General features: G+C 38.9%; 1 protein-coding gene across 1 annotated transcript; it reads left to right on the top strand.

Moving 5' to 3' along the window:
* Positions 1-10,153: 10,153 nt before the first annotated feature.
* On the top strand, positions 10,154-15,226 carry LOC308383249 (cAMP-dependent protein kinase inhibitor alpha-like). The gene is made up of 3 exons (XM_080861107.1): positions 10,154-10,459; positions 10,877-11,067; positions 12,389-15,226. The coding sequence occupies exons 2-3, from the start codon at positions 10,905-10,907 to the stop codon at positions 12,460-12,462; spliced, it is 237 nt and encodes a 78-aa protein (XP_080717233.1). The 5' UTR covers positions 10,154-10,459; positions 10,877-10,904; the 3' UTR covers positions 12,463-15,226.
* Positions 15,227-15,470: the final 244 nt, after the last annotated feature.

Here is a 15,470-nt window from a genome sequence, read left to right on the forward strand (position 1 = left end):
GTCAGAGTCAGGAAACATTTTTAATAAGCTGTTTGTTTAAACTGTCTCGACCTGGCTCAGAAACCGTGGCGAAAAAGAGTGAGATGCAGGGAAAAGGTAAAAAAAAATACTTGAAATACTTCAAAAACATGAAAGCAACATAAAACAAAGAAAAAGTCAGTGTTATTAGTAGTGAGGATGTGTGAGTGGATGGGTTAATAGTGTGGTGTTGGAGATGCTAAGTGGTACAAACTAAAAAAAGATGCACGTGAGACAAGAGCTTCACTTGAAAACTGCTTATTCTAATATTGACTCTTGTTTGGTGTGGTTTGTTGGATTGGATGATTGAAATGAAATGGCAATTTTACTATTAATTCATTAACAAACAGAGGGCACAGTGGTATGTTGAAGAACCACACAGGGCCACAAAAGCCTGGCACCTGCTCCTCACTGGTCACCAGCGTTTGTTGCACACTGCTGTGGGATGACATCCCAGTCTTCAATCAGTATTTGTCGACAATGTCATGACAAGTCAGCCAATGTGGATGTGTTGGTCACTCTTGCATGAACATCACGCCCAAGCTGATTCCACAAGTGTTCAGTGAGGTTGAGGTCCGTGCTAAGTTTACATGGCTAGCATCTACATGGCCTTTGGAATGAAAATGTGTGGCAGCCTGGGCCGGTTCTAGACAGGCAGAGAGAAATGTAAATATTAACAAAACTTAAAAAAGTAGGCCAAGTTACAAAGAAAAAGGCAATAAACCAAGTCTTGAAAAATAAAACTGAAAAATAGAAATACAGAATAAAAAAAAAATCTCCATCCGGATCTTTACAACCAAAAACATAAAATCTATCTTAATTAAATGGCCTAATTCTCAAATAAATTTGCAAAATAAAGTATGAATAAAGACATTCATTTCATGGAAGCTCAAATTAACAGAGTCACATTAAATGCACATCATTGCCTGTTACACTGCACCTTAAAGATAGGTTAATAAATTGAATTTAACTTAACCACAATACTTTCACATGGGTTCTTTCCAGCTTGAAGGCGGTGGCAAGATGAGTCAAAACCCGCGGTCAACCCGCTTCGTTTGATTGTTGTCAAATGCCACCATATAAATGAAATTCACTTGACCTGAATGATCTGTATGGGTGCATATGTTAGAAAAAGGCAGCACAATAATAATATTACAGCAGTAATTAGTGCTATATGACAAACTAATAAAATACTAGAATTGTATCTACCAAAAGTGTCGCAAAGACTTCTTGGTTAGGTTAAACTGCACTATAAACAATGTTATTTGCCACATAATTCCATGATTCCAAAAGGCACCAACACTACAAACATGGCTGAGCGGTTCAGTTCAGTGACTCTGATTCATAAACGTGCAGCCTAAAAGACAATGACCAGCTACAACTGCTGGTGCTGACACACTTGTCAGCCTTATGATGTGCTGGTATACCCCATATGTGTTTTTTTTATGAAAAGGAGAAATATCCATAGAAATCAAAATGGCTTTTTGTGTCAGCTGTAAAGTTTTTGTGTGTGTTTATGGGGATTGACAAACTTTTGAAGCCACTGTCAGTGGCTAAAGAGAGCTTAGTTTTGCTGTAGTTTTTCAGTTTCAGAGGTTGTAGCTTGGACTGAAGCAACCAAAGAGGCAGAGGAAACTGTTTCTTTTAGTGGTTCATACAAGGCACTGCTCTACAGCCTGAACTTTGGCCTTGACAGGACATGCTTGGCCCGTCCGTCTTGTTCGCTCACACACTCATAGTTTTCAAGCTTGAACCACCAAATCAGTGAACAGCTACAGGTTTAAGGTGAGCATCCCAACTGAAAAGCCTTGCATGTCACCAGTGACCTGTTCAGTGAGACAACGAAACGTAGCAGGTGCCTTCCTCAGCCTGTAAGCTACTGGTTAGATAAGGGTGGAAAGCAGAATGGTAAAAACTCTGTGCAAACACTGACAGACCAGGGTTCAAATTCTTGCTGGAGCAGAGAGGTTTCACCTTCAACTCAGAAATCAATCAACAGCCCAGGCAGCGATGGCACTACATCCCGCTCGGTTTCGCTCACCATGAAGCAAAAACTCACATCATAAAAGGCCTCACTGATGCCTCCTTAACATATTTCACCCCACTCTGCATCCCAGCCAGCAGAGACCAACCCCAGCCGCTTTGTTAAATTATCTGTAAAGACTATAATACATGCACAGAGACACATGCCAAATCAGGACAAAGCCTTTCCTAGAGGGAGTTTGAACACAAAAGGAGACTGGAAAAAGTTTGTAACCCAGTTGAATTGAGTGCTGTATATCCCTTCCATCTCTGGGTCTGTCTATATTCGTCTGCCTTTCATTCAGTTTGTCTCTTTATTTTTTGCCTCTGTTCCTCTTTGTCTAGCATTTCTTTGTTCAGTCAACTGTAAGCCATTTCTAAATGCCACAGTCAGCGGCATCAGCAGCAAACTAAATCTCGCACACATTGTTCTCATATGCATCGTTTGCTTCATTGAACAAGAAATTACTTTGGATGTTCAGATTATCTACACGTCACAACCAAAATGTCAGACCACGACGCTTGAAGAAGCAGAAGCACAAAATATCACTAAATAGAATCAATTTATTTAATAATGCATTTATGTTGCCACGATGTTACTTTTCCTGCAATGCACGTTTCCCTTGTAAGTATGTATTTATTCATGTGTTTGCTGTATCACCGCAAGTATGCAATCTATTTCTGCACTACACTCCATCTGAGCTATTCTTATCTGTAGCCCAGCCTCTGCTGCTCTAATGAACTGACATCTCCACAGGGATCATTAAAGTTTCATCTGACCTAATCTAAAAATTGAAGTCCCCTTAAGCAAGGCACTTGTCTGCTCCAGTGGAGCTGCTCGGTGTCCATCAGCGGGAGAATGTGCTGGTACTGAGAAGCCTCTCGCAGGTGTCACGATAAGCATGTATGCGCGTGTAAAGCACGATGCTGAAGGAGGGAGCATACAGACACACACACACACACACACACAGACTAAATATATGAACCCATGTGACTTGGACTGAAAGCACAGGATGGTGGTAAGACTTGTGATTATGTAGCCGTGCGGTTTTTTGAGAGGCTTTTGAAAATGGCATCCAAAGTGAACACAGAGTGTGTCCAACACACTGACACACAGTCACATGACAGGGAGACAGAAACTGATACAAAGATACAGATACAAACACAACAATGACAAAAAGATTTATCGTAGCTAAACATTCGTCGCCATAAAGGCCCATTCAGGAACTTACAGATGCACACGTATATGTGTTTTGAAAATTTGATCTACAGACCCTATTTGCATGGCTGTGATACAGACTGACCACATTTGATCACAGGCTTTTGCATTTATGTGGTAGTGATGAGCATGTGCATCATCATCATCCTCATAAGACCCACAAACTCTCCAGTTATCCATTTTAGGTTTGTTGAAAACTAAACAAGCACATTTTTAGACACTTCTTATACGTGCATTTTGACCTCACACTTTTTCTTTGCCAAGTAGGAATAACACATAGTGGGTTCTCTGTTACATAGTGGAAGACACGTGATGCATCTTAGCCAAATTGTGCTATCAGTATGCAGAGCAGGTAAGCAGAGCTGGTGCTGGTGTAGCAGTGTGCAGGTGTGAGAGTCCGCTGTGTGGGCTTTACTTTTTGTCCCTGTTTGAAGCCATGCTACAAACGTGGCTGTACGCCTCTTTGATCCAAACTCAAATCTCTCAACAACAACTAGCTCAATCTTTTGACTTTGACAACTACTTTTCCTCTAGCGCCACCTTGAGTCCTTTTTTTTTTAACATTTTGAATAAAATGTCTCAGCAGCTGTTGGATGGATTGGCATAAACCAAGCAACCCCACCCCCCACTACCACAGGGTAACATTTCAGCTAGCATTTGTCCAATAGCTGGTTTAAGTCCAAATCCCTGCAAAGCTAATGTCATTCTCATCAGCCTCAATTGTATTTTTGTGTTACTGCCATAGTAACACATGTCTAAGATAACCATGATCATTATTTCATGACTATGCCAAAATTATAGGTTTGAACTTTACAAAAAGCAAATATATCTTTTGTACTGCACAGTCCAATAGATATATTTGCAATTTATTTTGGAATGAAAGCTACAACAAATTTTTTTTAAAAGTGCTATGAAGCAAAATGTGCCTTTCGAAAGGAATTACATCACATGTCAAAAGGGTATGGAGAACTCAAAACCATTCCCAAAGGGCTTGCCAAGATGAGACTGTCCTCTAGCTGCCAAGGTGGCCAGCTGGTGTTACCCAGCCAGCCTCTTCACATCTAGTTAGGAAAATGATGACAGCTTTTAGCCTAACTCAAAATCTCTGCCATGGCTGCTGGATGGTACCTTCTGGGAACAGGGCGCAAAAAACACTTTATTTAGACTGGCTGTGGACTATAGTGCAGTTGAAACACTGCATGGGCAGTGTCAAGGTGTCATGAGTTCAGCCAGTAATGCACATTTCCAAAACTATTACACATTCTTAACATTAGCTTGTTAGCACTGAGATTTTTGACCTAAATTTTTGATTATATTATATTAATGATAATAATAAATGATGATTTAATAGCCTGTCAGTCCATTTGACAGTTTTCGGTTAGATAACATGTCTTGGATTGAATTACAGAATGCACCTTTAATTTCTAAGCAAACTAGTGCACTGTATTTGATTCTAATACAATTTGATGATTTTATTTTTCAAACAGGTTTTAATTTAATTCAGTTTTATTTATATAGCCTAGTGCCTGAAAACCCAATCAGACGATCCCTTATGAGCAGGATTTGGCGAAAGCGGGAAGGAAAAAATCCCTTTTAAAAGGAAGAACCCACTGTCAGAGCCAGGCTCAGGGAGATTCAGCCATCTGTCACAAAGATAAAAGGAGAGTAACTTAATGCCTTTATCAAAATATCTGATTTTAAATAAACACTTATATCAGACACCTTTAATCTCCTCCCTTGCAGCAACACCAAACAGCAGCACACTTATAACTGCACTACATCTTTCCATATATAAATATGTATTCTTCCAATTCATTGTAGTGTGAAGAAATATTTTTAAAAAACCCAAACAAACATATAAATACAATATTCATCTGCAAAAATAATGTCTTTTACTTGGATCTATTATCTTTTTTAACCTGTTCCATCTGTGTCATTAAAAATTCACAGAAAACTGAGATACCATAAAACAGTAGAGCTCCTGGTTGCAATTAAAATGTAATAGACAAAACTGGAGAGATGAATGTTTAGATTATTTTTTATCAGCAGAGCTGCTCCTCCTCTGATAAATTCCTGTGCAGGTTCGCAGGTCTACTCAGATCATCGCCAACCTCGTCTTCTGTAGTGAATAAAACATGCCACTGCTTTCACTGAGGTCTGAATTGTGTCCTTTTTTGCGGAAGCAGCTTGTAAGGAAGGTTAACCTCAATGTAAAAAGAAAAGAAAAGAAAGAAGCTCGTGGAAGAAGGTCGCATCAGGAGAGGCTGAACTGCTATCTTATTAAAGATACAGCAAGAAGATAATGCAGGTTTTATTGATCCACTCCAAACTAACACAAATCATACACAGTTGTTGAGATGTGCAAGACAGCAAGCACAGGGACCAGACGTCACTCTTTGTTTCAGGTAACCCGTACAGATTTGGCATTGCAGTTGTCGGGTATGCTTGTTTTTGCAAGGTTTTGACTCTAGTAGTAGTAGAGCAGTATCCATGCAGATTACTTACAACAAAAATCAACTACCACAGAGATGTAATGAACCTTTAGATGGGTTTTGTTACATGTGGTATAAAACTAACACAGAATTCCATAAAAAGAACATCATACCAGCAGTAAAACACAGTGGTGGCCGTGTGACGGTCTGGGGCTGCTTTGTTGTTTCAGGGCCTGGGCGACTCTCTGTAACTGATGGAAACATGAATTTTGCTGTCTACCAGAAAACTCTGAAGGAGAATGTCTGGTCATCAGTTCATGCCCTGAAGCTCAAGCACACATGGATTATGTAGCAGGACAATGATCTGAAACACACCCAAAAGTCCATGGAATGGCTTGAAAAAACAAAAAGGTTTTGGAACGGCCTAGTCAAAGTCCAGACTTAAGTCCAGTTGAGATGCTTTGACATGACTTTAACCTCCTAGGACCTGGTGTCCACATATGTGGACATCACATTTTCGGATGTCTAGACCAAAATACTCAATTTTACAAGGGCCTGATATCCACTTACGAGGACATTATACTGCCACTTTTCTATCGAAATTTTAAATAAATATCCTCATATGTGGATCTAATTTTTGTCAGAAAAAAAATCAGGTAAAAAATCTGGAAATTCTTTGTTTTTACAATCATCGGGTCCCAATATGCCCAAATATCAAAGGGAAATTAAAAATGCATGCCATGGAAGAGTTCGGGTCTTAGGAGGACAGGTCGTTCATTCTTGAAAACACTCCAGTGTGGTGGGCCAAAATTCCTCCACAGTGACATGAAAGACTGAGGGTGGGTTTAGTGATACTTTTTCACATAGGCTAAGGTAGGTTTGGCTTTCTTCCCCGTAGTAATAGAAATATTAATTTAAAAACTTTTGTATTTACTCAGTTTATATTGGTCTAATATTAAACTTTGTTTGATGATCTGAAACATACATGTGTGAAAAATATGCAAGAAACTAAGAAATCAAGAAGGTGACAAATACTTTCCCACAGATATGTAGCGATGTACTTTAAGTATTCTTAAGATTATTAAAGCCGTGCCACAAGACTCTTTTAGGAGGAGGACACTGTCACATCTCATCCAAATCTAGTCAAACATACAATACAGTTGCTTAGTTCAGATGAGGGATTGTTAAAGATGCTAGACCAGAGAAGAGAGCCCTACATTCTTACATGGTGCTTATGTTCACACCCTTCAGTAAAACCTTTGCTAGGCAAACAGCTGTACCATTCTTTCAAATAAAGTCACATAATGCTTGAGATTTTTAAACCTCCCCTTTCTTTTGAGAATTTGTAAACATACTCAGGAATGTAACTTGTAATTGTTTTTTATTATGTGCAGTCGCTTTTCACTGTATATACAAAATGTGCATTTGCCGTGTCTATTTGAAATTCCCTGTAGGTCCAACATTAAGAGTCCACATGAAAACCCTTGTAGTTGATGTGGTATGAGTTCAGCTTGGCACTACACATTAACAGAGAGAATTTTTAACATGCTCCTCTGAGAATTGTTCCTTGAGCTGGAAGCCCCTGAAGAAAGGTAAAGCGCAGCAGTGCAGACTGTCAGTGAATAAGTGAGCTGAGCCTCTCTTTGCCATCACACAGAAGAAAAAGAGGACTACTGACATTGGTGTCTGAGTGCCAGAACAAACATCGCACCTGATGCATTTGTATGATTTTTAATTTGTATTTATTTATTGCCAAATTATAGATAAAAGCTGATGTGGCATTAAATGTATTTGCTCCCCCAAAGGCAATGAATGCTCCACGTCACTGGTTACATGTTGTATGCTATATGGTCTGTATTTCCACACAGCCTGTTACTCACTGCTGAAATTACTATAGAATTTTAAGAATTCTTTATCTGTTTCATAATGAAGGACTCTTTACTCCCCACTGACACAGTATCAAAGGAATACCTGATGCACATTTGGCTGATTGTAAGGCATCGCTTCTTATTCTCTCTGACAACAGCGCCATCCTGTGGTTTGAACCAAGCATTTCCAACGATTATCTCCTGGCCTTGTCATGTTTAAAGAGCACCTTTCAACAGGAATTACAAAAGTAAAGTTACATCTAATGACATTAAGCTTGCTTCCCATCATGTTCTCTGCACTGAGATCTACTGAATCCAAACTCCATTGTTTGGATTTCATATGGACTTGTTTTTCATCTTAGTGTGGCAGCACCTGCCCAGTGCACATGCATCAGTAGTCGCACACTAGCAAACCTCCTTTTGAAATGATTCATTTAAAAATGGAGAAATATAGCCTGCACTGAAGCATCTTCAAAATCAAATCAAATCACCTTTATTGTCACATCACATGTGCAGGTACATTGGTACAGCACATGTGAGTGAAATTCTTGTGTGCGAGCTTCACAAGCAACAGAGTTGTGCAAAATACAATAATGTAAACAAGCAAAATACAAGAATGGCTACATCTGAAACTAATAAATATATGTACAATATATAATAGTATATGCATTTCTGGATGTGTATACCAAATATTTTTCTACGTGTGTGTGTGTGTGTGTGTGTGTGTGTGTGTGTGTGTGTGTGTGTGTGTGTGTGTGTACACATATTTTACAAATTAAATAGAGTAAACAATAAATAAAATATATAAAATAAATAAAATAAAATATACAGAGTGAGACATGTGCAAAACAGTGGCATTACTGTACAGTCTGGAGTGCATAATGTTAAAGTTCCAGTAGTGAAGCTGAGGTGTCTATGAAGTGTTCAGCAGTCTGATGGCCTGGTGGAAGAAGCTGTCTCTCAGTCTGCTGGTACGGGACCGGATGCTGCAGAACCTCCTTCCTGATGGAAGTAGTCTGAACAGTTTATGGCTGGGGTGACTGGAGTCCTTGATGATCCTCCCCGCTTTCCTCAGGCACCGCTTCCTGTAGATGTCTTGGAGGGAGGGAAGCTCACCTCCAATTATCCGTTCAGAGCACCGCACTACTCGCTGGAGAGCTTTGCAGTTGTAGGCGGTGCTGTTGCCATACCATTTGTTGCATCTTATTTCTCTAAATGTGTTTTCCTAAAGTTCTATGACTCACACGGCATTAAGACTAACTAATGAGTCAGTGACAAGAAATCCAGGGAACATGTTTCACAGGTAAAATATGTATCTATCATTTTAAAAAAATATATATATATATATTTTTTTAAAAAACAACAAAAAACATCAGTTTTGATCATTTTATTACACTACACGATCCTAAAATCTTAAACTAATTTCTAAAGTCTTACATAATCTGGCCCCTAAGGCGCTCAGTGATCTTGTGGTTCCCCTTAAAAGCTTTGGATTCAGTAACGAATGGAGCACCTAATGGAAACTGCAAGATTGCATTATACAAATCCTCATTTGGACAGATAGCATTTTCTATTTAGGGAATTGGCCTGATACAGGACCCTGACTGGGATCCTTTTTTAAAATTAAACTTCTTGAAAGAGGAATCTGTCATGCAGTCATGAATAATCTCTGTATCTTGTTTTATGCTACTTCACTATACTGTTTGTCCCCTGTGCTGCCCTATGCAGTATTTATTTTGCAGATTGTAGATCTTATTTAGTTTTGTCTGTATGTGTTTTGAGGACAGGGATTGCAAACTAGATTAAACCCACAACACGTGTCATTTAAATCAGCTTTCTTCCCCATTTTGATGCTCAGATTGAAATTCAGCAGGTTTTCTTGTCCACGTTCACATGTCTACATGCGATAGATATTTACATTAACAAGAAGTTGGACAGGTGTAACTAATAAAGTGGCAAGTGAGTGTATATTTTCAGTATATTTTCTTTCTAGTCTTCACTGTTTAAAATGAAAAAAAAAGAGTGCTTTATGTCTGGAAATATTTGATAAATAATATAGGCCATTTACCTTAATAAAAAACAAAAAATTGGACTGCAGCTAACTTTTTTTTTCAATAAGTAATTAATTATTTCCATGAATCAATTAATCTTCTTTTTTTTTGTCCATAAAGTCTCAGAAAATATTGTCATTTTTATCTCGGATATGTAAAAGCCTTTCACAACAAAAAGCTTGAGGCATTCAATGTTGCATGATAAACGAAAGTCATTTCATAAATGTTATTCTTCTTTTTTTTTTTATTAAGAATAAAAAATAAAATAATAATTTAAATAACAATAAAAAATTTTATAAAGAACTAACACTGAATAAATTTCGAATGAACCTACATTATAGTGTATTTATTTTCTATGTTAAATAATGGATATATTTGAGTTTAGTGTTTTGGTTGTCATTTTTACGAGGTGACGTGAAACACATCATAAGCATCGGTGCTGCTCAGAGCTCTCTCCTCTCATCCTTTTGTGCCCGCTGTCCAATGAGCGATCAGATACGGATTGCCGTCTGCTCATTGGTCGCGAAGGAGGAAGATGCGGCGGCCATGGAGAATAGATTAAGGACTTTTCAAACCGTCCTGCTGGTGTGATTGATATTCGGTGATTTCAAGCCCGGGCACATCGCGCTATGTAGCGTAATCTCACTGTGTTGGTACCGAAGTCTCGTTGCTTGGCTTCGGTGGTTTTTTGGCCACATATACTTGTAGTTTATTCCTTTGGTTTTGTGTTGTTTGTTCTGTTTGGTCGTTTGATATGATGTCGGGCCCGTTGTGCTGCTTTGAGTGAAGTCCCTCCCTCCCTACACAATGTAGCGCCGAGTTCTTCCAACAGATACGTCATCACTGAAGGTAAGGAAATACTGAGAACCGGACTTAAACGGAACGAAATCCTGTCACGTGTTTTTGTGGTAGACGGACTTCACCTGGTTCTTGACTTGAGGACTTGAAGGCCTGCTTTATGGCCGGATTACCAAAGGACCGAATAGCTGTGCAAATGAATGACACAAGATTGTTCAGGCTTAAGACAGAGAACACTGACACACGTGCCTCCCTGCGCAGGTACAGATATTTAATGGTGGAATTGACTTATTAAAACAACACATGGTATCCTTATTGCCTCTTTTCGTGTCGTTTGTAAAGTAGCACTATCATAATATCACAAGACCTTTCAAGCAACCCTGCATTACACAATGAGTTGCAAAAGTACACACTGTGGTGTGTGTAGGTGAACCACTGAGAGTAAATGTACAGCTGCTCTTCTTGTAGGTGTTGCTGTGTGAACAATGCGTGAGCGATGTCTGATGTTGAGGCCACATACGCAGACTTCATCGCTTCTGGCAGGACGGGCCGGAGGAACGCCCTGCATGACATCCTGCAGAGTCCCACCGACCCTGAGGGAAGAGAGATGCCCCTCACCCTGTCTCTGTCCCAGCTGCACATCAACGCAGGAGGAGGAGGTAATACGCTACACTGATTTGTTTGGGGTGTACCACCCCTGGGATCGGAATCAGAATTTAACTGTCTGGTCGCACAAAATCCTGTATATAAATTCCACTCTGTTTTATTTATATAGGGCCAATTTACAACAAGGTAAAGATGCTACTGTACTACTACTGTAATCAAACAATCCTCTGTGAGCAAACACTTGGCGACAGTGAGAAGAAAGAAGTTCTTTTAAACAGGAAGAGACCTGGCAGAATCAGGTTCAGGGAGGAGAAGCCATCTACCATCTACGCAGGAGTTTAAGATGGTTATCAGAATAATTTTTATTTGGCCTAGTTTGTGCACATAAACAAGGAATTTGACTCTGGTTCACTTTAGTCTCTGTATCCAAAAAAGTTTTTAAATAGGCAATAGATAAATAGGCATATATCTATATATACAAGGAGAACATACATATGAGGACATGGTTAAAAAAAGTAAGGAAAATAGAAGTTACAGAACATCTTAAGAACTTATACAAACTATAACAAATTTAACACCTTTCAATTTCAACGGAAAGCTGAAAAGTAATGCTGCCTTAACACATCTAAAGCCATGCACCATCCCGAGGAAGTCCAGAGGATCTGAAAAGGTAATGCTTAGTCTTCACTGTGAAAATGAGAGCCAAACTTCTGAGGTGGTCTGTACCAAATAGCAAACCATAATAGTGATCAGATAAATGCTCCAAAAGGATACAACAACACACACAGTGAGGAGGTCCAGTCTAAGGACTCAGAGCAGTGGACGTGTCCTAGCAGGCAGCGATCAGCTGCAGCTGCCTCAGTTATGCAGGTGGATGAGTTATAAAATATGGGAAAACTACACATGGAGATCAAAGCCATCTTTGAGTGTACTCACTTTTAGAGTCAACCTCATCTAGTGCCACCTGGAGGAACTGCAGTTTTTGCCACTCCCTTGTTGGCTTCATTTTTCAGCTCTGGAGGGTGCTCCTTGCACCGACCTACACTAAAAACTTTAAAATCATTATTTTTGTACTTTAACTAACCCAAACAAAGGTAGAAATGAGCCCTGCTATACTTCCTACCACCAGGAGAAGTAATTATCTTTTGGTTATATAAAGAGGGCGAGGACAAATGAAGTGGTTGTTCCAGTTGAAGAACACATCTAGCAGAAGAGATAAGTTATTGCAAACAGTGGATGTTATGGTGTATTTTACTCTTTTTTTTTTTTTCTTTTTTTTTTTTAAAGCAATAATTACACAGCTGATAGCATCCAGAAAGTTTTTAATGTGGTGTTCTAACCTGCTTTCTTTTTTTTTTTTTCTTTTTTTTGTAGATGGAGACGACACTGAGGACAGCCAGAGCTCCTCCTCTTCGGCTCAGAGGGAGGCGGAGCAGAGGAACAGCTAACCTGCAGCACACTCCAGCCCGCAGACAGAGATTTGCAGGATGGAGTGAGGCTCCCACCATGATGAACCTGTTTGTCCAAAGTGGGCTGGTGGCTGGAGGGTAGTACCGTCACTGCTGATATGCCTTCAAGCAGGGCACAGTCTTCCAAATTCAACTCGAGAAGTGCTGTAATGTGAACACCCAGTGTGGCTCTGCTGTGCACTAGAATAACAGATTGATTGCAGGGTGCTTTTCAGAATCGGGGGTAAGCAGAGAGGCCAATTTGTAGCTCTTGTAAAGCTAATTTTATTTTCAGTCTTAGTTACTAAACAATATAGGTTGGGGGACTGAAATACAGGAAGAAAATAGACGTGGCTCCTTTGTGAGTTTTATAGTAGTTGAAGCAATTTGTAAGACCATGTGCTGAAGTAATGTGCTGAAGTAATGGCTCACAGTGGGAGTAGCATGTCTGTAGAAGTAGTGGTGCTGATAGATTGTACTGCCAGTTAATGGCTTTATGCTAACGCTAAGTTGATAATATTGCAGAGGAAAATGGATTGGGCTGAAGTAAACCTGAGAGGACAATGCTGCGGTTTGACTTCTTGTTTATATGCTGAAGAGTGTGTTCACTGTTCTGTACTGTAGAAAGCAGCAGGATGCAACAGAGCAGTAGCCTTGTGGTCTGTTGACACCAATATTACTTAATATTGCACTTTCAGTCAGTTTAAATGTCAGTCGCTCAGTGATTAAAGATTGATGATATACATGTTTAAAAAAAAAATGTTTATACTTACAAAAGGGTTTTTTGGTTTTTTTTAACAATTTCATTATCACGACCTTTGAGGAATGGTTTGACATTTTTGTAAATGCATTTCTTCACTTTCTTGCTAATGAAATGATAAAATGTCTATGTGCTATATAATGCATGTAGCTAGAGTTTGTCTTAATAGCCACCAGGGGGCAATAGACGTGGTTGCAAGATCTCAATCTGATGTCTCTGTGCTGTGTTTTATGTACATCATAATAATATTGTTGGTCCAGGATTAACATAGCAACTGAGCATTCAGTTAGCACTTGCTAAGAAGCTAGTGAATGCTGTTAAAAACTGTCACTAGTAAACCACGAGTCATTTGGCTAACAGCAAACCTAACTTGATAATACAGTTATTATTATAATTATTTAATATATTATATATATATTATTTAATATATGGTATTAAATAATAAGTAAAGCACTTGAAATTTTTACCATTTGATCCAAAAGTTGTTTTTTTCTTGACATTGTAAAGCTATGACATCACAAGAACATGACTGGTCAGTTGCAATGTTGATCCCAGATGATGCAGGAACAACACCGACACGAAGTTATGACATACCCCTGTTCCAAGACGATTTCTAGTCCTATTGAGGTCTTTAGTGGAAAATGACCCCCAGACATGGCCTCTAAAAACTTTCCTGCTGTGTTTATGGGCTCAGCCCCTCATATCAGGTCATACCAGATAAAACACTGAGTCAGTTTTGTAAATTATGGTCATTTTAAGTCTCGGAAGGATTATTAGGATCTACTCATTGACTAATAACTCGTTAACCACTGAGTGTTTGCTTTCACACTGACATCCAATCCTCTCTCTTAACCTCCAGTTTCAAAAGACCAAGACAGTGATGACAGAAATGCTTAAAGTAGGAATTCAGACACATATGGGTGATGTTGTCTGGTCTATGGTTAGCGCTGAGGTGGCCTGCAGATGGACATATTGACTAATATGAAGTAAACAAATGAATTAGATAACAGAAACGTCCTTACAGGTTACAATTAAAAGATTAGCATAAAAAAAATTCACCCAAATCTTACATTTTGCTAACTGTCAGATATGCACACAGGTCACTGATAAAAACCTGTTGCATTTGAATCATGTTAAAATAGTATAATGTAATATCATATATGGCATTGATGAGCTGTTTTGTCACATAATGTTGCTTGGATCAGAGCTGTTGGCTTCACATTATAATACACTGGCCCCACATTACCATCACTTTTTAGCGTGCAGGGGGATGAGAGGTGACGTGACCTCCAGGGAGTGCGTAACCAACTCTATGAGATAATTAAGGATTCTAAAAATCATAAATCTTGCAACACTACTCTAGTGTACCAGTGAGCTGCAAATTAGCATAATAAACACTCTTTATACTTGACAGCTAAGCTAATTATCTGCAGGCTCCAGCTACATTGTTAAGAGATTGATCTTGTCATCTGTCATCAGTTCACTAAGAAAGTGCATTGCCCAAAATGTCAAACTGTTCCTTAAATGTAGATATGCAATACACCGCGGAGCTTCCAGGATTTATAACATTGTTTGTTTGTTTGTTTTCTGACACTGAGCCTGAGCTATGTTCCTGCTACTGTGTGTAATAGCTAGCTGATGTTATCATCTGTACAGACCACCACGCATGCACAAAACTCTGTGTTGTCATTTTCTTCACCATTTTTGCGAACTATAACCTTCCTGTAATCCTCCAGCTTGACAGTAAGTCAATCATACTGAAGATAATGTAGCTATAAATGTTTATTTTGTAATCCTCACTCAATCAGGTGTTTAGATTGTAAACTGCCATGTAACTGTTTCGGGGCTCACTCTGGTTTCAAATTAGACTGTGTAAATGCAGCTGTTCAGCATGTTGGATTTTGGCAGGTGCATGATTCTGTGAAATTTGTAGATGTTTGTCTGAATGTGCATAACCGTATTTTCTACTCTCCGTGTCAAACAAAGTGAAATAAACTGGACAAGAGGGAAAATGCAAGTCTTCTGTGCTGCTGTACGCCTGCGGTTTGACCAGCAGGTAGCACTGTGGGAGAATTTATGAAACGTGCATTAGACTTCAACTGTGAACAACTAATGTATATATATATGTGTATAGAATGACTTATTTAATTATTGTTTTTTCTAAAAAGGACATGAGAGGAATTTTTAAAAATATTTTTTAACAGGATTAGATTAAATTAAAGGGATTCTATGACACACTGGAAAATTC

The sequence above is a fragment of the Rhamphochromis sp. 'chilingali' genome, assembly GCF_963969265.1.
Source record: "Rhamphochromis sp. 'chilingali' genome assembly, chromosome: 16".
Lineage (NCBI taxonomy): Eukaryota > Metazoa > Chordata > Actinopteri > Cichliformes > Cichlidae > Rhamphochromis > Rhamphochromis sp. 'chilingali'.

Bases quoted from the DNA above. Each gene is read 5' to 3' on its own strand.
- LOC308383249 (XM_080861107.1), top strand. From the start codon at position 10,905: ATGTCTGATGTTGAGGCCACATACGCAGACTTCATCGCTTCTGGCAGG. The intron at 11,068-12,388 runs GTAATACGCTAC...TTTTTTTTGTAG, and splicing joins CATCAACGCAGGAGGAGGAG to ATGGAGACGACACTGAGGAC.